Genomic DNA, 23,133 nt, shown 5'->3' on the forward strand with positions numbered 1-23,133 from the left:
AGGGGAACGCAATAGTCGTTTTCCCCCTTCATCTTTTGTCCATTCACTATTTTTGCTACCTCAGACTTATTTTTCTTCAGTATTGTGCATGTACCTAAAACATTATATACTCTTTTCACAGAACATTCAGTTCTCCAAACTTCTAGATTTTATTCTAATATGAACTAAGTTCAAAATAGTTTCTCAGACAGTCAACTGAAATTGGAGATTGATTCCTACCTCTATAGGATTAGGAATTTCCCACAATTCTGTTTCCTTTCAGGACAATTGAATCCATCTGTTCTAAGTTGTCTCCTTTTTCAATCTTTTAAAGAAATATCCAAATTGCATTAATTTTTAACGTACTTCAGCTAACACAACTCAGTCAGGAGGGAGGGGAGGCAAATTGTTAAATTCAGGATTTTTCCATGTAAATCTTGATTTTAATCTTTGGGCTTGCTTTCATTGCACTGTTAGTGGAAACAGTGAATTGAGTTTTATTCTACTTCAACTCCAAATTATGAAAGGAACCCTCTAATTCAAATTAAATAGTGTTTTAAGTTTTAGTAGTACCAGTTGGAAGTGGTTTGGGCTGACATTTGAGTGATGCTGGAGCAAGGGGGAAAAAAGGATACAGATTACAGAAGAAGTGTGACGAGTCATTAGCTGTTCATTGTACACTCTTTATAGTGGTCTACCAGAAACTAGACTTAGCCCATACTTTTAAAGTGGGTCAAATTCAAGTAATTTGGTAAGAATTATCACCAGCCTCCTCAATCTTGACAGAGAAAATGATTTACTGCAATTGCAGCTGTACACAGCAAGTTGTTACAGACATTACAGATATTTAAAAAAGAAATAGGAAAGATGCACTTTATTCTGAACACATTCTAAAAAAATGCTGGCATTAAAAATGATGCTGAAGCTCACAACTTCAGCTTGCCAGTACTTAGCATTACATGGGTTTGTCATGAAATCATATCTTAAGACTTTTAATTAAAATTTCCAGCCAAATTTTGTTTAATTATAAATAAATCTAATTTACTCTAAGAAAGGGTTAGTAAAAAAGAAAATAACATTGACTAATCTAGTTAAGGGTTTTGCTCAATTTAAAATTAACATAAAAAGACAGCAGTTGTCAAATCAGAAATTAAAATTTATGTTAAAATTTCTACTAGAGCTACAAACAGGATACTTTGTTTTGTTATGCTTTCAACTTGGCTTTGAAAGGTACAGGCTGCAACAGAAAAGGAATCTATCTTTAGATTCCTATATCGATTACTATTTTGCACTACAATGCAAAGAGTGCACATACCACTTTAGGTGCTTGAGTAAACCTCCAATTTTGTCCTTTAACTTTGAGTACAGCCTTGAATGAAACAGATAAAGTGACATATTGCTTTAACAGTTTTCTCAAGAGTAATGGTGAAGATAAATGACAAATTATCTACTACATGAATTATTAATCTCAAATACTATATAACAACAGGTACTATTAAGTATTTACATGGCTATAGCCTCAACTAGCCAATATTAAACAAAATTCTAAATAATATTACATATTCAAGACTGGGCTCTGAGCAACCTGATCTAGTTGAAGATGTCCCCGCTCATTGCAGGGCAGTTGGACTAGATGACCTTGAAAGGTCCCTTCCAACCCAACTATTCTATGATTCTACATTGCTAAAGTTTTCATTTAAAATAGTCACATACAGTAGTGGCCACCTAAAAAAAAAAGGGCGTGTGTTGCTAGCTTCTGAAGACCTCTGATTCAAAAGTAATATAGCAATTCACCACTTATGAGGAAGTAGAATTAAACTAGCACTTTTTACAGAAATAATTTTTACCGCTTTTGAGGGCTCTGAAACAGTCACATGAACTATTAGAAGAATTTGTGCATCTCTTATCAATGTTTCAAAATTCCATTGTGCAGTATTTTCCCTGAGGCATGAATATTTCAGATTATATCTCTTCACTCATCTTTATGACATATTTCTATTGCATCTCTTAAATCAGCCTTCTTTTAAAAATGCAGATGTGCAACACAGCAAAATTTATGACAGCTCAAACAATTTGTGAGAAGACAACAGGTTTTATATAATTACTTAACTAGTAAATGTTGACTTAAAGCATGCCATCTTCTGGGCAAATAAGAAGGTGAAGATCAGAGAAAGTTATGATTACCTGAAGTGGGTGATTTGCAGCGATCTTCTGGCACCATTGTACCTTCATTAATATCACAAAGACCTGCTGGAACACAAAAACAGCGTATAATAAATACAGCTGCTATTTTACCCTTTATTCCACTGCAGTTAGGAACTTCATTGCTTATTAGCTACAAACCAGCCAGTTGCGACAGAATTTCTGTTACGTATTACTTTTTTACTTTTATTTGGACACATTCAAAATAGCCCACAGTGACTGTAGAGTCACTTACTTACTCCTACCAATGTTTTCTTTACAAAATACACTTCATTAAATTTTAGTGAAAACCACATTTTCAGCAAGGCAGACTTATCAAACCAGTGAATTATTTACATGCTACAGATAGGTATTAAGTACAAGTTATCATTTCTCTTGAAAAAATTCTTGTTACATTAAAAATGTAATTGTAAAAGAAAGTCAGATGAAAGAGGATCTTGAAGATTACAGACATGTATGCAGTATGTTGTGTGAAACTACAGTGCCTTCTTTCAAATTATTTTCCCATTATTATTGTGATATGCTTTGTATTTGCTATTGTATTGACAAGTTCGTTTAGGTTCTAGGGTGCTTATGAAAAAACGTCCTTCCTTACATGGGGGAATTTCCCTAGATTCTTACATTGTCAAAACTGATCACTTGAATAACTACAATATGTTATTACCTAAAAGCTCACTTCTCCCATTCCAGTGAAAGAAATAAAGCATAGGAGTCCACAATCAGATGCTAAAGATGGAAGCTGCCTCATAAGGGTGCTAAATATTATTCCATAGCACTAACTAGAAGTATACAAGGAAAATTTATCTATTTTCCTTTTTGACTAGAAATTGCTGTCAAGACTGCCCATGATTAAGAAAAGTGAATTTTATTGATATGTTAAAGCTAGTAATGCATCTTTAGATTTATATAATAAAGTTTTCCTTCAGAAATTTCATTATGTGACACTAATGCAAACAACAGTGATAGTTAAGAAATATTTGTTGAAATGAAAGGTTTTTGCATGCACACAAATATTTCAAATAGTCAAAGAGCTTGATAGGTGTAATGGTAATGGCTAAGGCAACAAGGGCTCACACTTGCAAAGTTTGTCTATTCAGTGGTATTCTACACAGTGCATCTGTACACATCTGTTAACAGACAACAAAAACATATGAGAACAGCACTAATCTCCTGTGACAGCTTTAGAATTTCCAAATACTAAAACAGAAGTTAATAATTTAAAGGAAAAAGGTTCTCCTGAAATGTCATATCAAAATGGAACACATTAAAAGTCATATTCACGCAGAGTTTCATTTACGCAAAGTAGTCTTTTTCAAGGTTACTAAGAGCATGTACTGCTTTAACCTCGAAACTCAATGACTAGAATTGATGTGAAATTGTCTAATGACTGTAAGGCTTGGTTAAGCCTACATTTAACAGTCCAGGAACTGATTTCAATTATAAAATGTATGATGAAATTCCAGGTGGAAGCTACACCTTTCCACTACACAGGAGAAAGAAAAAACCAATTTACTCATCTATCAGTAAATCAATGAGCACTATGGGATAGCTGTGGTACATATTCTCTAACACAGTATGATTTGACCTCTGAAAGCAGCAGAGTTTTAGACACATATGGGAGTCTAAATGTTTTTTACTAGACAGGTTATGTAAAAAGATTTTTTTCAGAAATCCAGGTGCTGCTCTCTCAACAAGCAATACAAGCTTTAGACAGTAGCACTGCTGGCAGGACAAACCTGTACTCTGTTTTTAGAAATAGCTGTGTTTCTAGATCATGCTCCTTTGGGAGCCAAACTGTACAAATCAACACATGCAGTTGAGGAACTTAAGTTCTTCTTCCCATAAATGTTTTAACTCCTCATCTTCACAGGAAGGGTTTAACTTCTTACACTAGTTTTCCTATGAAAAGTGAAATCCTGCATTGACAGGGATAATCTTTAGCCAAGAATGAAGTCATATACCTACATGCTTGATTTCTTTGTCAGAAGTCTTGAGGCTACAATTTGATTAATATACACCTTAATGAATAATTCTCATCAATTGACCCAACAGAAAACCACCAAAACGTTCTCTCATCAGAAACCTATACACTAATTTTATGCATTGAGAAAGATCTATCTCACTAAAGAGTAACTGTGATTTATGACAATCATTATGGCACATAAACCTTGGAAATCTAAGCATAGCCATCACTGCTACTATTTAAGAGAGAGAAGAAGGGAGAAGAATATATAAAAATTAATAGATAAAAGTTACTGTATTACTGATTAAACTAAGCAGAGGTTAACAAGAGTGACCTGAGTTAAGTCTGATCTATTAGGGTCTGTCCATGACCAATGAGAAGAAACTGGTGTAACAATCGTTATTGCTGCTCATCTTAAAACCACAGGTACCCTGATAGAAGCAGTGTGTGCATTTACAGTAAGACAGCTCTCCTGGAAATGTTCTCTAGTTTCAGGCTTACAGCGTATGTGCAAATTTCTATGGCTTACAAAAACAAATTGATCCAAGATTTTTCTACTTCAGAACTGAAGACTACAGAAAGACTACAACATGACTAGAACACAAACATATGGAAAAGTGATCTTCTAATAAACTTTTAGCTTCTCTTTGAACTCAAGTAGAAACCCCCCAAAATTAATTAAAAAAATCAAATGTCACTAAAATTACCATGACACAAAAGTTACCATGTTGCATTAAAAACTCCCTAGAATTACAGCTGAAATTAACTGATGTATAAAGCAAGTTTCATGAGACATTTATCAGTTTTACACATAAGTTTCAGGTAGATATATCTCTGAGGAAACTACGAGTGGACTGGAAACCAGCCTAATTAAAAATTACAACTAGAACTAGCTTGATGTGAAGATATAAAAGTTAGAATTAAAAACAATTAACCTGAAAAATGGAGAAAAGAATCCCTAAATCCAACAATTAAACTTCCTAATTCAGTTCTGGACTTGGCTTAGCCACAGCTGATGTTGGCCTCGTTTAGTTGACATTTAATTTAAAAAATTCAAATAGAGTTCACATCCAGATCCAGCTGAAGGAGAAAGGGTATAGAGAAAACAATTAGAACAAGCAACCCCAAAAGAGTTCTAGGTACCTATTTTCTGCAAGTTTGACTCAACCTCCTTTCTGAAACCCTTGCAGATTACATTGAAAAAAGGCTTTTTGATGTATAATAAAAATGTTAAAGAGTCACATGCATGCAAGAACTGCTTCTATTTTGTCAGAATCCTAAACTGCCTCTGGTAGAACTACGAAATACTAACTTAGAAGAAGTTGTATTATATTGTACCAATTGAGAAGTCACATAAAACCTGGTAACTCCCACCAATAGTAAGTTGCAAAAGAGTTAAGATTGGTGTCCTGTGTGAACTTAATTATGGCACTAAGCAAGGAAAAATAACAGCTGTTCATAAGGTTTGGTGTTTAGTCATAAAATTACAAATTGTTTGATAATTTGATACCAGCATCAGCTTTCTTCTTAATGGCTCCTGTCATATTTAGTAAACAGTATATCAAGCAAAGGTGTCTAAACAGGGTAAGCCTCCACTGTGTATAGAGTTTTCACACTACACAGCTTTTACTCACACATGTTGTCTCTTTTGGCACATGGCCAAGGTTGGTTCCCCCCCCTACTATTATGACCTGAAGGCAATAGTTGACTTTGTTTTTATCTTTGATAAGCACCTGATGACACTGTCTAGAAGGCCTTCACAAAACACAAACTGCATGCTTCACAAACTATATATTGCCACCCAAAACATGTGAGTAATATACCTGGTATGAATCACTGATAAATTCCAAAACACGATCCCAACTGGGAGCTTGTATCTGTTGAGCTAGCCTGAAATGACAGTTTACAGTCTAGCTAGTGTAGAGAGCCTTGTCTCTAAATAGATGCTGCTTTAAGACGGGAATCTGAATTTCTTTTCTGAGTAGAAAAAAAATAAGATGACAGAAACATACATCATATTCTTGCAACACAAGTGAAGGGAAAATCTTGCATTTTTTATAAAGTCTTTTTAAATTTTCAATTGGTTGACTCAGGACATGCCATTTACTAAATTATAAATATGTAAGCAGATACCGATGATCTATTAAATAGGCATTTATGCTGGAACATAGAGAATAGCAGGGTTCTTAATGAGGAAGGACCAATTCTTGCAGTGTTTTTTTGGACAAAACCTATGGAAGTGGTTGAATAACAGCAAATGTTTTTCTACTCCCCTCTATATTGAAACAATTTATTTTTTTGGTTCTGCCAATCTGGGGATACAATGTACAATAACAATACACTGCTCTGTTGCATGCTGTCTGAACCTGAACTTAATGTAATTAAGAACTTGTCCGCATGCATAGGCTAGTAGAATTTTTTTTTGTGGTTGTCTCAAAGAGAATGCAAAATAGACTCAGTTTCCCTAAAACAAACACATTAAGTAAGCACTTTTTCTAGAAAGATTTAGAAATTAAGTACTAATACTCTCTGAAGGTTATTAGAGATGTATAGTAGTTAAAAATGTCTTCCTCACAGAAAACTAAATTTAGAAGTATTAAACAACAAATGTATTAAAAATAAAGATTTCAATGAAGGCATATCTTTCAAAACAAAACCAAGGAAGCATAAGTCCCTTGCATCTTTGAAGACACTAAATACAGATATTAATGTTCAAGAAAGGGAGAGTGCCAAATCCAAAAGTGTTCTAACACTTACAGTTCCAATCCTTTAAATATAGCAAAGGATAGTTCTTTAATGTAACAGACTTATTTGTGGAAAATTACACAGCAATAATGCTTTATTATTTAAGCTATTGAAGTCTGGGCAACACATTACATTGAAAGAATTACTAATAATGAGAAATACTAAATGATAACTCTAGAGAAATTATTTTCAGTTTTTAAAAAGACAGTAGCTTCAGCTAATCAAGATATTGGAAGGATGGTAGAGGGAAAGAGAATTAAATACATTGTTGAGAAATTAACTCTTCTGTACAGAACCTGTTTTAACTTATTCCTAAATTAAATATTCCAGGTAAATACAGCTTTACAGTCATTGGCTTCAGAAACCAGTTTTGGGACCTTTGCCCATCTTTTGTTTCCCTTCACAATAATAAATCAGTGGCAAATCCTGGTTTTCAGTTCTGTGTCATCCTAAGGTGGAAGCATTTCTTTTATGCCTAGCTCTCTTTCTCCCTTGGGATAAGATGGAAGACTACACAGAAAGCAGTATTTGGCTATTGCACCTACCCTCTCTGAAATGTACTTTTTTCTTCTTGGGGAAAAAAAAATAATAGCAGAACTAAACAGCATTGGACCACAATCTCAAGACTTTTTTTTTGTAATTAACTCCGGGTCATTCTTCCATTAGTTTAGTCTACTCTCCTTCATTAAAAAATGGGGTGAGATTACCTACCTCTGCCCAAGGGCTGGAGAAAACTGGTATCCTAGGGAAAGGAACAATGTTATGCTTTTAAAAAAGTCAGCTTTACGTTCCCCAAATTCTTGGATGCTGTGAACGATGGAATAAGTCAGAGAAGCCCTCAGTAAATCATGGTTCTGATGGGCTACCTCCCTTGCACAGGCACCTGAACTTCAGAACTGCTTGGAAACCCCACAGGGCTGTGCAATACAGAAACACCTCCACTCAATCCCTAGGAATAACATCTTTGTAGAAGCAAATTTTCATTTGTAATAGATAAATCACCATCTTCTACAGTGTTAAATATTATTATTAATAACCATAATGTAACACTAGAGTTCTGAAGCTTTTTCTGCCAAAGGGGACCAAGCAAGGGAAGCTTCTAGCCGCCGATTTCAAAGCAATGCTAAGTTTGGTGAGCAAGATCTTGGGTCTGTAGACATCAGTAACTTCCAAGACAGGATCTCCTTTTGATTTTGATATTTATTTATTTAAAAACACAAAATACAGAGACTGTTATGATTTTTTCCTTCAAGTTTCTTTTAAAGATGCCATGAACAAGAAACACAATAGATGCGTGATGAAATTAGAAATCTGTTTCTAAAAGTAAAACAATTACTTAAAACAGACTAACAAAAATATTTACGGGGAGTGAACAAGTCAAAAAAAACCAAATTCAGATGCTCAAAAATATTTTATTGCCATGAGATGACTTACTTATATAAGAGGTGCGAAGCTTTTTCACAGACTCTGAATATAAGTTAGAAAGGCCGCACATGCAAGAAGCCACAGTCAGCATACCTTTACGAAGCAATGAGAAAAGGAAAGACGGAGACACTAACAGTACATTTGAGACACAAAAGCCAGCAGAATAACTAGTATAACCAAGTTTATAAAATGCTCTTGCCATGCAGATCGTTAGTATTAAAATATACAATGAAAAAATACATGATTTCATGTAACAGCTATATTCATGAGCAAAAAGGATTTCATTCATGAACATCTTACAGACACAGTTGTAACTCAAGAGTTATGTGGATCCAATACATTAAAACAACAAAAGCCAAGAAAACAAAGCAAATCATGTTTAACACTCCAAAAGGCAGTTTATAATCTAAATGTGTGAAGCAGAATTTTAAGCCCTTTACTCCCAAGAGGAATTAACACAGTCAAACAGCAAAGTTATTTCTTTGTCTCTTCCAAAGTGATTTTTTTTTTTTAATAAAGTTTTTATTTATTAGAAGAAAATACTTTGACAGGCTACCAATTGTGTATGTTCTGTTCTACATTAATAATTTTTAGACAGTTTCCTCAGTTGAAATAAACTGACTCGGGCTAACTGGATCCTTCTCAAACTAATGATTTACTAAAATACATCTTAGAGCATCCATTTCAATTTGAATAAAATATTATCTAAAGAACTTACCTGGACTTTATTCCGGATATCAAAATAAAACAACCAACACTAGAGCATGAAGAAGTTTTTTGAAGTTTATTTCCTATTGAAAAATAATAATTTGGGGCAGCAGTGACATTGTTTATCACTCTGTCTTTATCCATTTTCCAAATTATATTAAGAGTATCCACTACCTAACAAGAAGGAGAAAATTACTTAAAAATATTAAATTTTCCTTTTGGCAATAAAAAGGTTGGAATTTTGACCAAAATATCACTTTCTTCCTCAGCTGCAAAGAAACACCCTTCTTCATTATATTTTTAATTCAAAGTCCTTTTTTCAAAAAAAGATTTATTTTACCAGTTTGTATTTGGAAATTTATTTGGTTCATTTAAATCAAAGGCTTCCTCTCAAGCATAACATAACAGCATAGACAACATGGTTTAGCTCATCAGGGACATTTCTAATCAAAGTTTAAATTTGGAAGCCGAAAGATCCCAGCAGATACACTGGCCATCTGCAAACATTAATGGGTTTATACAAGCATGTGATATGGTACCATGTTTATCAGAAATACCAGAATACTTCTACTTCTTCATCCTGTTTAAGTTAAAATTTTGTGAACTGCATAACTCCATTGTACATTTATGCTTATATCTATTCACACAGATAATGTTTTCCCATTGAAACATTTTTTCTTAAGCTTTTTCTTAAAACATACATTACACTGAAAAAATAAGTAATGATATTGGGCTTCAGTAGATTCCACTGAACAGTTTTGAAGGGAACAGGAAGTAACAAGCTTGCAATAGTGACATTAGGGACAGATCAAGAAGAAAATAAGAAACCACAGTGGAGAAAAGTATGCTTGTATTCAAAGGATATACACTAATAGACCAGCTAAGCTCAGAAGAAAGGCACAGTTGGTTAAAACAAGTTTTGGGTTACTCACCTCCAGATGGTTGCCGAGTTTTTCGGGGAGATCGTGGCTCCCTGCGATAAGGATCATTGGAGCCATACAGTTCAATAGTGCCTAGATTCAAGAGCACTGTCTTCTGGAGGTAATCAACCATGGCAATACCACTACAGTTTCCAAAAACTACTCTGGAAAAAGAGAAGTGGAAGAAAATGTGGTGTTAATCAAATGTTGGTAAAGTTTCATATCTGTATTTTCTGCTGTTCAGAATTTTAAGGCTTCCTAATTTTTATGAATTACCCTAAATTACACTTATTTATAAATTACTATCTTAGAATGCAGTATTGTTTAATTGTTCTCTTATAAAAACACATGACACTGAGTAGAACAGATCACCATCACTGTACTTGCCAACCTATCTGACAGAGTCTTAAATGTCATTTACCATTGGCTGTACAGTTCCAGGTGAGGAAATGTGATGCTGACTTGTTTCTGATGTTAGCATCATCGGGATCTGCTATGACCCAAAAAGAATTATCTTTTAAGCACAGGAGACTGATTGCCTTTCTTGTGTTGCTGTGCAGGTCATGTGAACACACAGAGACTTAATTTTTAATAGGCAATTTTAAACCACTTTAACAGAATAATGAAAAAACTCTGTAGAATGTACTTACAGGCCATACGCTGAGTTAACTGCTAAGCTGGTTATCTGTTGAGGAGGTTCTCCACTCACCCACACTAGCTGGATAACTAGCTCAATTTGGTAGCCGGGAGACTGCTTGAGAGGAGAGTTTTTAACTCTGCAAAGTAAACAAAACATGGTATCTTTTTATGATTCTCCACAGTCTCAATTTTTAGTTTATCGGCTCAGAATTCATTAAATTCTACACCACACTGGACATTCTAAAGTTGGAAAATTGCAAAGAATCAAACACATAAAAGAAGAAATCCACATTGAAACTGGCCATTTGCTTCTTTGATTCATTACCTAATTGAAAATTGAGTGATGATCACAAATATTTCATGCCTCTTCAGAGCAAGGCATAAGAGCATTAGCATGCTGTATAATGCTAAGGTGTTCAGTGTCTAAAAGGAAGGTGTTACCAATTCTTCTCAGAGTTCCCAAAAAACCTCTGATTTAGAGAAGGAAGGGGGTGAGAGGTGCATGTGGAGAAAGCATAATGAGAAGGGAAATGGAAGCACAACGTATTGAGACCAACACAAACAAAAAGCTGACAATATGGTAGAAAGAAAAAAAATGAAAGGAAGGTAAATTGTATCAGTAGACCAGTTGTATAGAAGGAACCTGGGAATGGCGGAATTGAAGCTCCTGGAAAGATTTTGTGTGCACATTCATGAACAAGCTTATGTATACCCTGCAGAAAGGATTAGGTCTTTCATCTTTTAAGGTGGAAAAGTTCAATAGAACATAAGCTCCTCTAGTTCCTGAATTACCCTTATTTTACTGTTCCCATTAATGCATATTTTGGTTTGCCAATATTTTAAAATTCATAATCTTCCACTTTTTCTACTCAGTTCCGTTTTCTTTAGAACTTCCTGTCTTTAGAAAGACACTTCTGCAACTCATTACAACCTATGAGACACGAAAACGCCCACCCAGAGAAAAAAAAAACCCATCAGAATTAGTTATTTTGTTATTTTGTGGATGAATGCACTCAGAATTAAAACTTCAGAAAACAGAAGGTAGATACATATCTTAACATTGTACCTGAAAATGAAGTTCAATGTACATTTTGTAACTAAAAGGTGATCATCTAGAGGCCTCATAATGCACTCTAGTAGAAAAGTAAAAGACTGTCTTCTTTTAGCCTTCATTTCTCAAATGAGTACAAGTTCACATGTGAAGAACCTTAAGAAAAAGCTCCCAATTTAAACAATCAGGAAACTGCTCAAAGACCTACACTGCAAGCACCAGGAGGCATCATGCAAAATGAGGATCCATGAGAATGGGACATTTAATTGTTTTCTGTTGCCAAAATACAAAGTAGTTCCCTTAGAGTTACGAAAAAAACATGTTTATAACCCTAAAAAGAGTTACCTCTCAGTTATGTGTAAGCATTTTCATTGCTTTCGATTTGGCTCTAAACATCTAAGGCTCTGGAAAACTAACAGGTAAAATCTACTCAGACATACTTGGCCTAAAGGTAAGGAGAGGCACAAAAAACATTAAGCTGCCTATTCATTTCAATAGACAATAAGATTTCAAAGTAACTATATTGCTGCTATTGAAAATGTTTACTCTAAAGAATGAGCTTAACTGCACTGACATCTATGCCAAAACTTCCTAAAGCAAGCAGCAGTCACAAGGTAATAATTTTCAGATTTTTTAAAAAAATCAGCTTAAGTTTAAAGAAACTAAGATTGCAATATTAATTTCTTAAAACAGAACTGAACTTTAAGATATTTTTACCAACAATTACATTTCTGTAATAATACTGAAGTACATGTATTCTCATCACATATTCTTGTAAACTTTCACATTCAACAAGAGTATAACAGAATATACTTACTTTAAACATGGGACATTATCACGAAGTCCATCAGATGAACTGCTACTAGTAGATGGATGAGACTGAGGAACAACGGATTGAGGATTAGAACCTGTGCCTGGAGTTGGTAAAGGTGGCACCTGCTCACCATCTGGAGATTCAACATCATTTATTTCATATAACAGACGCACTTCCAGCATCTGTAAATGAAAGAAAAAAATTATCAGTAAATTCTGCTTTCAAAAAACCTATATATGAAATAAATGAAGTGCAACTGAAGATACTAGTGATAGAAGTGACATCCAGGACTTTTCCATGTTTTAAAAGATAGCAGTAGTTTAATAAACAATGTAACCTAAACATACGTGGTCTTCAGAAATACAGAGTCATACTAACTACTACAGACTGAAGATTTGGAGATTGTTAAAACTTGAAAATCTAATCTATTTCCCAATATTTAAAAATTTGATGCTTAATATTGGAAAGAAATTAAATAGTGGATACAAGGCCCATTTAATTCTCATTCCGTGCACATAGCTTCTCAGTTATAAAGATGACTTGTTTTATGTAGTTCAGGAATGCTAAAACTACGAAGAGCTGAAGGCATGTGGACAGCTACACTTTATACTGTTGTAGCACTTAGTTCAATGTTTAATGTTGCACTGAACTAGACCACACATTTTAAAGAGCTAAGTTCATCATGATTTCAGATTTCCTTCTGCTGGGTCTATAACAATACTGGTATTAATTGTAGTGAAGTGTAAAGACAGTTTTCTGCTGTTTTATTCTCATCATCTGCAAAGTAGAACTTAATTCATGGACTGAAAGAGAACCATACAGGTTTTTTTAAAGCATTCCTAGTACTGAAGAATAGTTAGCTAGGAACCGATTTGTAAAAATCATTTAGAAAAACTATTCTGTCAGAAGGGAATGTACTTGTACATAAGAAACACCAGAAGGAAAAAAAACATGCCCAATTTTACCTTTGCAACAGCCAAGGTTGATCCATTATTTGCGTTGATAGATAGAACAAAGAACTATTGCCTGCAAAACCTGAAAAAGCTAATGAAAACCAAAATCTTCATGTGCAATTTTCACTTTTGCTGCATTTCTTAATTTATTATTTTTCCTCCACAAAAATACATCTCCTCATTTTGAGGCAATTGTTTTTGTCCATTTTGAAAGACGACAATGAACTAAATTGCTACAACAGTCTTATTACAGGTAAATCCTACAAAGTTAAAAAATGGTTATACTAATTACCGGAATAACTTCTGTAGTGACTTCCTGCTTGCTGAACCTGTAAATAATGACATGTGCAGAAACTCCAGCTATGCACAGCATTCTACTTTCTGGACACCATGAGATGATCTGAATAGCATATGGATCTTCATCTACTATATCTGTGTTTGGCCTGTCATCTTTATTCCGTGATTTTTCAAATACTTTGGCTGTTTTTAGCTTATAGAGTACTTGCAGCGTTACTAGGAACAAACCAAAAGAGATAAAAATTAGTTTTGATCTAAGCAGGTATTTTTCTCATTAATTTTTCTAATTTAGAAACTTATCTTCATAGATAAAACCACTACATTCAATAAAAAGAGAGCAGAATAGAAGCACTGAATATGTTCGTTGACTCTGTCTGTGCAGTGCACCACTTGCCCAATGCAGGATCAGTTATTATAAAAAAAAAACCCCAAAACAACACTTTCCCTGAGATATACATGAAGTTTCAGTTATTAACTAAGCCCTCAGATTCTCAAGACTTAATTGTACTTAGGGATCCCTTTATAACAGTAACATCTAGTTACATGTGCCACACCTACAACTTAAGCCTACCTATGGCAGAGAAAGTGAAGCCCCTTTCCTTTCTCCTTACAGCATTTCAAATCCATGGCCTCTCGCCTGTGTTCTCAGACTTAACAACCACAGTACCTCCAATTTTTATTTTGTCCTGCCTGATCATTCAAAAGCACTGCCCTCTAAGTCCATATGCCTCTTGATAGCGTGTTTCCTAGAACTGTTTTAGTTCTGAGACTAAATTTAAACTTGAGGCATTGCCACAGTTTAAAATTGTGAAAGAATTACTCCAGGTTGGTTTTACAGATGTTCTCATTTATCCCAATGATTTTTTTTTTTTGTGCAACACTGACACTGTAATCCATTAGACCTCCAATTTTTTTCCCCCCAAAACTTAAGTTCTGAGTGTAAATCATTGAACCTATATTCAAATAAATTGTCTTGGATGCTATTCAAGAATTAGCAATACCGTTCTCAATTGTAATTCTTTCTTATATTTTCTTTAAACTGTCTCGGTGTTGCTTTAAAACTTCACAGGCCTATTCTCTAGTCAACAGCCAAAAATGACTGCTACAAACATTGTATCATTAGGAAAACTTATTTTATAGCACTCTTACTCCTCTTCCATATTTCAGTGGTTTTACCTGAATCACACTTCCCCAGTTCATCTGTTAGACTGTGCTATTAGAGAGATTTAGAAGTTTTAATATCAAGATACAGGATATCTGCAGTTTCTCCCTTAACAGTTTTGTTTATTTGTTTTAGAAAGAAACTAAATGTCTTTAACAGGATCTCCTTTAGACAGATCTATGCTGAATAGAATTTTTATGCACACTGAATCAATCAGGTTTGTTTTATTCCCTTCCCTCTCTCCCAGGTTCCACACCCATCCCAAACTGAAATTCACGATCTACAACACTCCAAATACTCCTCCTTCCAGTTTTTAAACATATACATCTGTTCCTTTCCACGCCCACACACTCCTTAGCATTTTGGAATCTCACAAGTCTTCCACAAGTTTTCAAAGACAACTGATAATGATTCCAAGATTGCTTCAGACAGCTTTTAAGTACCAAGAGTAAGGTTAGGCAGAACTAGATTTAATTAAAACATCTAACTCTGTGTAGTCCATTCTAATTTGAATTCTAACTGCATTTCTCACTGTTAGCTCTGCAGACCAGATGCAATTGACCCTTTAACTGAAATGTAAAAGGGTATCAGACTCTTCAGGCCTGTTCAGTGCTCCAAAGAAACATGTCTTTATTTTACTTTTCTACTGCATTTCTTCACAAATGCCTAGATCATTTTATTAGCACAAACTACTACTTGTTCCAATTCTCATATCTTTAGATACTGTAATTTATGATGGGCTGATGTCTTACAAACACAGGCCTCTCCTGTCTAAAAAGACAGAAATAACTTACTGAAATTCAAGTGTACTAAAAAGGAATGCATTTGCCTGTCATGCATCTCTATGCTCAATAAAGTTCTGAAGATGCTCCTAAAAAATTTTAGAACTCTTCCATTCTCATTGACCGTTGGACTACCAGTGCATTTTCACCGGAGGTGGTAAAAACAGTGAAACAATTAACTTTGAAATAATGTTAAATTTTATTTAATTTTAAATCAGTTTCCTATGGAGTTACTGACTCTATATGAAGCAGGAAATGAGAATGACTAGTCTGCAATTACATTCCATTAGAGAAATCAGTAAGTTTAGAAAACTCTTACTGCACAGGCAAAAAATCTCTACTGAAAACACTTACTTGCTGAGGCATCCCAAAACTTGATTGACCCATCAGCATGCCTATGAAATATTAAAAAGTTAAGATGGTAAAATGGTTAGTTGGTGTGTTAGACCTCTTTGCTAGTTATTAGAAAATATATGGCTAACATTCTACTTTTATTAGTATTCCTAGTGACACTTTCTTTCACAATTTATTGGAAGCCAGTATTTTACGAACATGTGTCCCAATTACTTTAGAAAGAAGGGATTAAAACAACATTTGGAGGCTAGCTCCCTGAAAATACCACTGTACTAATACTAATTTACCATTTTGAACACTGCTTTAAGTTACCTGTGTTTCCCATAAGCAGTTTGGTGTACCTTCCCATGTGTTGTTTCTTAAAAGATGCCCTTTATTTGGAGTTACACTTGTAAAGGAGATGCCTAAATATACTGTATTTCAGTGTATGTAAATGAGTCAAATAACTTGTTTATTTAGCCTCGAAATTGAGAATCAGATGACTACATTTTTTTCAGGACTGTCTCTCAAAGTCTCTGCAATGTGTAGTATAAAGTGTCAGTAATCCTCATTAGGGCTAAAGGGCTGCTCTAAAAAAAACTTTAGCAGTGCTCTCACGTTCAGTGATACACACTGCATGGTCGTAAATTAAATTTTGTTTATGCTCCTTAGAGTAATATTAGAAGGACCAGTCTCAAGAGATCAAAATGAACAGATTTAAGTATTTGGTTGTCCTTTTGGAAATAAACTTGGCTTCCCTTTAAGAACTGAACTCTAATTATTTAATAGACTTACTATGTTTTAAAACACTATGCAACCATTTTCCAAAAGTTAAAGATAAATTTCATCCAGGATATGTTTGATAGCAAGCAGGCATAATCACAATATCACATCATAATTATAATCCCTCTAAAACACCTGCTATAATTTTGTTCCTACCTTCTCTTCCACATTTTGCTTTACTTTCTTGTTAAGCCTCAAGAATATTACACAAATGACTTGCCTAGTGAACATAATTTCTGCAATCATTCAAACCACTTGTAGAACATTGTTTTCTATATAAGGAACACTTCTACTTAATCAGCTAAGAAAGTTATTGTTATACTATGGTGTCACTTACCCCGTAATAATTATCTCTGGATAGCTCTGAGTGATCAAACCCCAGTTGCCTCCACTGATAGGCCATTCCTGGAAGATTAACAAATACACTGAGGAAGAAAGTACCATACAGCGCAAAGTTAAGCCATTGAAATTACTGCAGATACTGCAGATTCCAGTATTTCACATGACTTCACAAAGTAATTAGACATGTCCACTGCAGAGGAAAAAAAAAAGAAATCAACAGGACTATAAACACCACCCCTGCTCCAGGAAGTCCTGTAGCGTCCAGTGATATGGCAATTGATGGGAACACATCAGGAAAGCAGTACTATAGGCTTGACATATGCTATATCATCTATAGTCATCTGCTATTAGCCACTGCCAAAGACAAGATAACAAATTAGATGGAGCTTTGGTCTTAGTATGGCCACTCTTACATTGTTTAGAGCTGTTGACTTTCAGTGTTTTCAAATATATATGTATGTACTAGGTGTTGTACCTTCTTACTGTAACCTTGACGTTTCTGTCGAGCGCCAATTGAATAGAGTGCAGGTATGAGGTCCACTGGACAATCCGCAAAATATTCACAACAGGTAACCGGAGATTCATGTATAGTCAAAGGATAGGGATTCTCAAATATAGGGTACCTTTAATGGATGAAAGGGGAAGACTGTTAGTCTAAGAAAAACTAGTTTTTTTTTTAAATGCAAACCACAAGTAAAACACTGAAGACTAAGTTTGCATTCTTTTTGTACAGAGGAAAATAAATGCATATCAAATTAGATGATGAACAAATATATTATGAAACTTCACTGCTTATCCAGTACTCTATCAAGATACTATAGTACACTAGATGGAACCTGAAGTTTGGACCGTTTTTAGAATATTTCTAGAACACCGCTATTCCCTGTAGCTTTATATTTTTAAAAGCTTACTATTTTAATGGCCTGGGGAAAAACTGAAGTTACCAAGTCATAATTGTAGTAATGTGGAGCTATGAATTTATTTTTAACTCTTCAGTCTATTCTTCCAGGTAGAAAGACAGGAAGACTCCACTTCTCACTTTGTATTATTATACTCTTCTTAGACATAAGTTTGTCCAGCATTTTTCATAATCTACTTGCAACTCCAAGATCACTTTCTGGAAGTTATAGGTAGCAACTCTCAGTTACCAATTAGAAGCAAACACACACACAAAACTCCACCACTACCTCCATCAGAAAAGTGACAGAGCCTTAATGAGGAAAAAAGCCAATAATAACAAAGAGATAAATATATGTGTTCAAAGAACATTTATGTCCAGTAAAATGCACACTATGCATATGCTTTTTTTTGCCCCCCTTTTTTTGAGGTGCAAAAAGGGACACAGCTTCTCATCCCACCTGAAGGAAAAGCAAGCAACAGATGAGAACAGCTCTGTACAAAGTTATTAGTACGTAGCATATCCGGAAAGCTTAAACAATCTTCTAAAAATTGAATGAAAAGGAGCCTTAATTTTAACAAAATTAGTAATTCATATGACACAGGGCAAAAGGAAACCTCCTGTAGCAAAAATCTATTAATTTTTTTGCTTTTTCTCAGGTGTGAAACCATTAATACTTTGCAATTCAATCATAACAAAGACCATTTTAATCTTCTAAAAACATAACTGAAGATTTTTTAACAGGAAATGGAACAAGCCTTAACATAACTTTAAATTTCAGGCATTGCAAACTATTTCACTTAAGAAAAAAAGCCTTGTACAAACCTTTTTAGTTCAAGCTTATTAAAACTTGTTTTAATCTTTCAACATGTTGGAAGCTTAATGCCATTGGCATATCAGTAACAAGTTTTGGATACAGCATGTGGCCATGTAACACTAGGAAAATCTAAAAGAAATTGCTCAGTAGCTACAGAGATATTAGGACTAAACTTGACCTCCTTCCAAATTCAATAGAGTCTTCAGTATCTAAGGTATCACCGTTGACTATGAAAATACATATTTACAGGTTTTTGTTTTGCCCTAGAAGGATGTACTTCACAGGGTGTTTTTTTTCCTTCATTGACTACTAGTGACTTTTAAACAGGAACACTACAAAGATCTTATCCATCAGGTTCCTCTGCTACTAGTCCCTTAACAGGTAGTTGTTGCTACCAATGCTAATTTCAAAACCCTTGATAAAAAAATTTGGAGGATCCAGAATTTCTAATCACCACCTAAAAAGAGTACATGGACTGTTCCACGGACAAAGTAACAACAGACTCAAAGTGTGTTAGGCAAGTATTAATTGTGAAAACTGTAACAGGATACTACTTTTAAGCACCTCTTACCACAGTAGTAAACCAGGGAGTAGATGTTACCATTCCAACTTTATGTATATGGTATTTATTGCATCAGTATTGATTTACTTTAAGCAATACAGATAGCAATTCATTTGGCAATAAAAGCAGCGAACACTTAAGTGATGACAACACTCGGTATCAGCCAAAATTAACTGGCTTATCTGAACAGTTGCTCCCCCTGCTCCCTTCCCCAAAATTCTGAGCTCCCCTTATAGCACTATCAAATTCAAAATAAACTGTGATAATTAAAAAGCAGCAGTGATCTATGAATAATTTCTGTCAGTCAATCAAGCCTAGAAAAATATCCTACTCATCTACTACATACAAACTTGAGAAAAGCTGATCTACAAGATTCTCAGTTCTGCTGAAGAAATATTCAATATTTAATATTCTGGACATGGTGGTATTATGGTAGGTTAAAAAGCTACAGAGCAGAACAATAGGCTGATGATTAAAAAGACTACATAAGATTCTTACCCATTTTGTGCAAGGTCAATCAGTACTAAGTCCTTTTCTAGGAGAACAACTACAGCATATGGTTCCTGAAAGTCTGAAAACAAGAAAGAAGTTACTTATTGGTAAATGTAGTTATTGCATGCACAGCCGCAAGAATGTGATCAGTCCTTGCACTCTATCAGCCAAGAGTAGAAAGGCCACTTAGATGATTATGCAGTTTCTGAAGATATTTTATACACTCACCCCCTCAAAATACTCAAGTTCGGAAAAGCCATGTTCTCCCTTTAATTCAGCATTCTCAACTCTCTTCCAATTTGCTAGAACCATTTAAACAGCTCAAATAACAGGAAAAGGAACAGGCAGAGGAACTTGTATAAGCAGTATTTTTGAGAAAGAGCCAATTGCTGAACATAACATCCTCCCACCCACAAACTTCTTTTCCTTATATTCAGTGGGGTTTAAATTCTAATTGCTTACAGAATGGATTGAAAGACAGCTGACTTGAAACTAAAATAAGAAAATTGAAAGAGTTCCCAAAGTTTATCTTGCCCTCTTTCAGGCAGACCTCAAATTCTGAGCTAAACAGTTTTATACACTCTGATGGAAGTTGACAGCTAAAAACTTTGGAGCCACTAGAAATGTAATACTACTAATCTGGGACAACTACCTAAACCATGATAAAAAAATCCCCTTCTGCAGAAGGGAGATTACAGGTTAGTGATGAACTTCATGTGAGTATTGGAATGAATAAAGTCACTAAAAGTTAACTGTACTACGCAAATGCTAATCAAAACTTAGCATTGACTGTAAAGGTCTTATGTGCTCAAATAAGTACTGATGAACACACCTGCTGCGGTAACTACAGCTTAAAATTGTAGTGCTACCTTTTGTCTGCACATGCTTTTGGGATTAAAAAAAGGAAAAGCCATGCAACCAGTAATCAACATTCTTCTAGAAACAAAATCGGTTTTATAATAAACTATTCTATTATGATGCTTTGGGAAGCAAAACAGACTTCAGACAATAGTGAAAACAGATGCTGCTGCTTGCAGCCTGATCCCCAGAGGTAAAACAGAAAGGCAATAGTAAAGAATATTCCGAGAGGATAACACTCCAGAAAGAAGAGGTCGAAGTATTGAGAAAAGTCTTAAAGAGCCTACCATTAGGATATGGTGTTTCGCAGAGGGTTAGAAAATCAACAATAGAATAATCCATTTCTAGCACAGCAGTACTTTTCCCATGCATAACTGTTAAACAGGGTCTTCTTCCTACAGTGTCATATGATAAGCCTCCTGAGAGAATGATGAAAGGCTCCCTGGAATAAAGCAGAGGCATTTAGGATCAAGCCAAGATAATACATAATAAGAGACTGGGCAGTTTTTGTAACATTATAATAAAGTTCAATGAGATATCATCAAGCAGAAATACATTGAGAATAATGCAAACTACCTCTCCATGCAACATGTAGCTTGGGTAAGTGTTTCAAAACTTAAAAACCAAGAGTTAGAAGACTACAACTCAAGTCTCTTCCATCAAAAGACATCTCTTCCAAATCTTTTCTTCTATATTGCTTATTTAACCAATCTTTGCAACAGTTTGCCAAGGTGAGATTTTAAAAATTTTATTAAAGTTTAGAATTGTTTCTTTTCTACTGAACTGTGGATTAAGATTTGCCAACAGCCTCACTTATCCGTAATATAGAATATTCCAGCAGGATGAGGAAGAAAGAGTCCCATTTACTTCCTGTACAGAATTACCCTAGAATTTGCAGGATGAACAATTTTGCAAACAGTAAATAATCAATAAAGTAATTTTGCAGTCACAATAACATGACTACCTTGGAGAAAACCAGCTGCTTTATAAACTTCAAAGACCTAACACCTTTTAAGAAGCAAGGACATAAACAAATGCCCAAAGTTCTCTCATCACACATTTACTCTAGATGTTTTATCCATTTCCTGCCCTACCGTCATGCACAAAGTTGAAGAAACTACTTCTATGTCATAGACGACTACTACTGCATAAGTAAATGGCCAAGTACAGCAAAGCAAAAAAACTTCTAGTCTTGAGAAAAGAGAATAGAGTTTCCGTTCAAAACTTTTTAAAAGTCTTTATGGAAACATTTTTAAATACATCCACATCTTCTCCATTATGCACAAAATATACAGTTTAGTATTTCATTTATTGAAAACCACAATGAAGTAAATATATTCATTTAATCAGGAAAGAAGAAAATACTTCGTTATGAGAAGTCATCACTCATTTTAATACTGTTTGTTTTTAAAATAGGACATAATATCTTTTAAAGAGCAGACTGGCTGTTTATAAGTCTACATTTCAAGAATTTTCAGCCCATTATTGACTATTGCCTCAAATTCCACATTATATTTCTGGAGGAAAAATAAGGCACTTAAAGTGCGAGATCCCTCTAATCTACTTTTATGCTCACTTTAGGTAGGAAACCTACTCTTTGTTTGTGTATACATTGGAAGCAGCTAGTATGTCAGTATCTGGAGAAAATTTGTAGGGGGGAAAAAAGCCATCCTGACATATTGTGAAAAGGAGGCTCAAGAGATCTTTTATTTTTTGTCTTTTCCTATAATACCATCTTTCCCATACTGTCTAAATGGCTTTCACTAGTTAGCCTTGAAACACAAATATGACAAATTAGGTACATCTTTCTTCTTGAAAACTGTGCATGAAGGGTTTAGTTTATGCATATGCTGCCCTTCATGAGTTTAAGGCTTGGCTGAAACGTGCTCTGTGTAGCACTGGAGGTAAAGCAGACTGAGATAAGCTTTTAGCTTCTACAATTATTTCAGAGTCTACCTGATCCTTTAGAAAGCCCTATGACTGAAGAGTTGATAGAATCAAAGACTTCTGCTGTCTGAGGAAGAGACCCCAAAGAATGGCCCTAAATTAGACCATGGTTCCACTGAGTTCAATATCCTGCCTCCAACAGTAGCTGAACGTGTATTTCTAGAAAAGGAGTAAGTTTTCACGAAGTTTTCATTTAATCTCAATTCTTCATTCAGAACTTAACACAGTCTTTTATGGACAGGCCCATGGAGTAATTTCAGGAAGAGGACAGACTGTAATTTAACCTGATATTTTTCAGGAAGTCAATGAAGAGAAAAATACTGGTGTGATGTACTCGCAGTATCACATTGTGCTGGAATGATTTATTGCAGTATTTTTCATCTTCACAAAATCATTAGTTTTAAAAAAAAATAATGCTGCCAGGACAATCTGCAGTAAGTTAGACTTGCAGGTTCACCAGG

At 34.7% G+C, this 23,133-nt stretch overlaps 1 protein-coding gene across 3 annotated transcripts in view; it reads right to left on the minus strand.

Moving 5' to 3' along the window:
* The window catches only part of STXBP5 (syntaxin binding protein 5), a gene marked incomplete at both ends in the record, with an annotated part of 108,853 nt that overhangs the window by 21,825 nt on the left and 63,895 nt on the right, over positions 1–23,133 (minus strand). For all 3 annotated transcript variants that reach the window (XM_081997561.1, XM_081997560.1, XM_081997559.1), the window contains 10 exons: positions 2,164–2,229; positions 9,955–10,106; positions 10,593–10,718; positions 12,450–12,628; positions 13,692–13,912; positions 15,995–16,035; positions 17,094–17,161; positions 17,574–17,721; positions 19,874–19,946; positions 21,013–21,167. In XM_081997561.1, coding sequence (XP_081853687.1) covers positions 2,164–2,229; positions 9,955–10,106; positions 10,593–10,718; positions 12,450–12,628; positions 13,692–13,912; positions 15,995–16,035; positions 17,094–17,161; positions 17,574–17,721; positions 19,874–19,946; positions 21,013–21,167 — 1,229 coding nt within the window. The remainder of the gene's footprint in view (positions 1–2,163; positions 2,230–9,954; positions 10,107–10,592; positions 10,719–12,449; positions 12,629–13,691; positions 13,913–15,994; positions 16,036–17,093; positions 17,162–17,573; positions 17,722–19,873; positions 19,947–21,012; positions 21,168–23,133) is intronic.

Source organism: Phaethon aethereus (assembly GCF_964289735.1).
Source record: "Phaethon aethereus genome assembly, chromosome: 3".
Classification (NCBI taxonomy): domain Eukaryota; kingdom Metazoa; phylum Chordata; class Aves; order Phaethontiformes; family Phaethontidae; genus Phaethon; species Phaethon aethereus.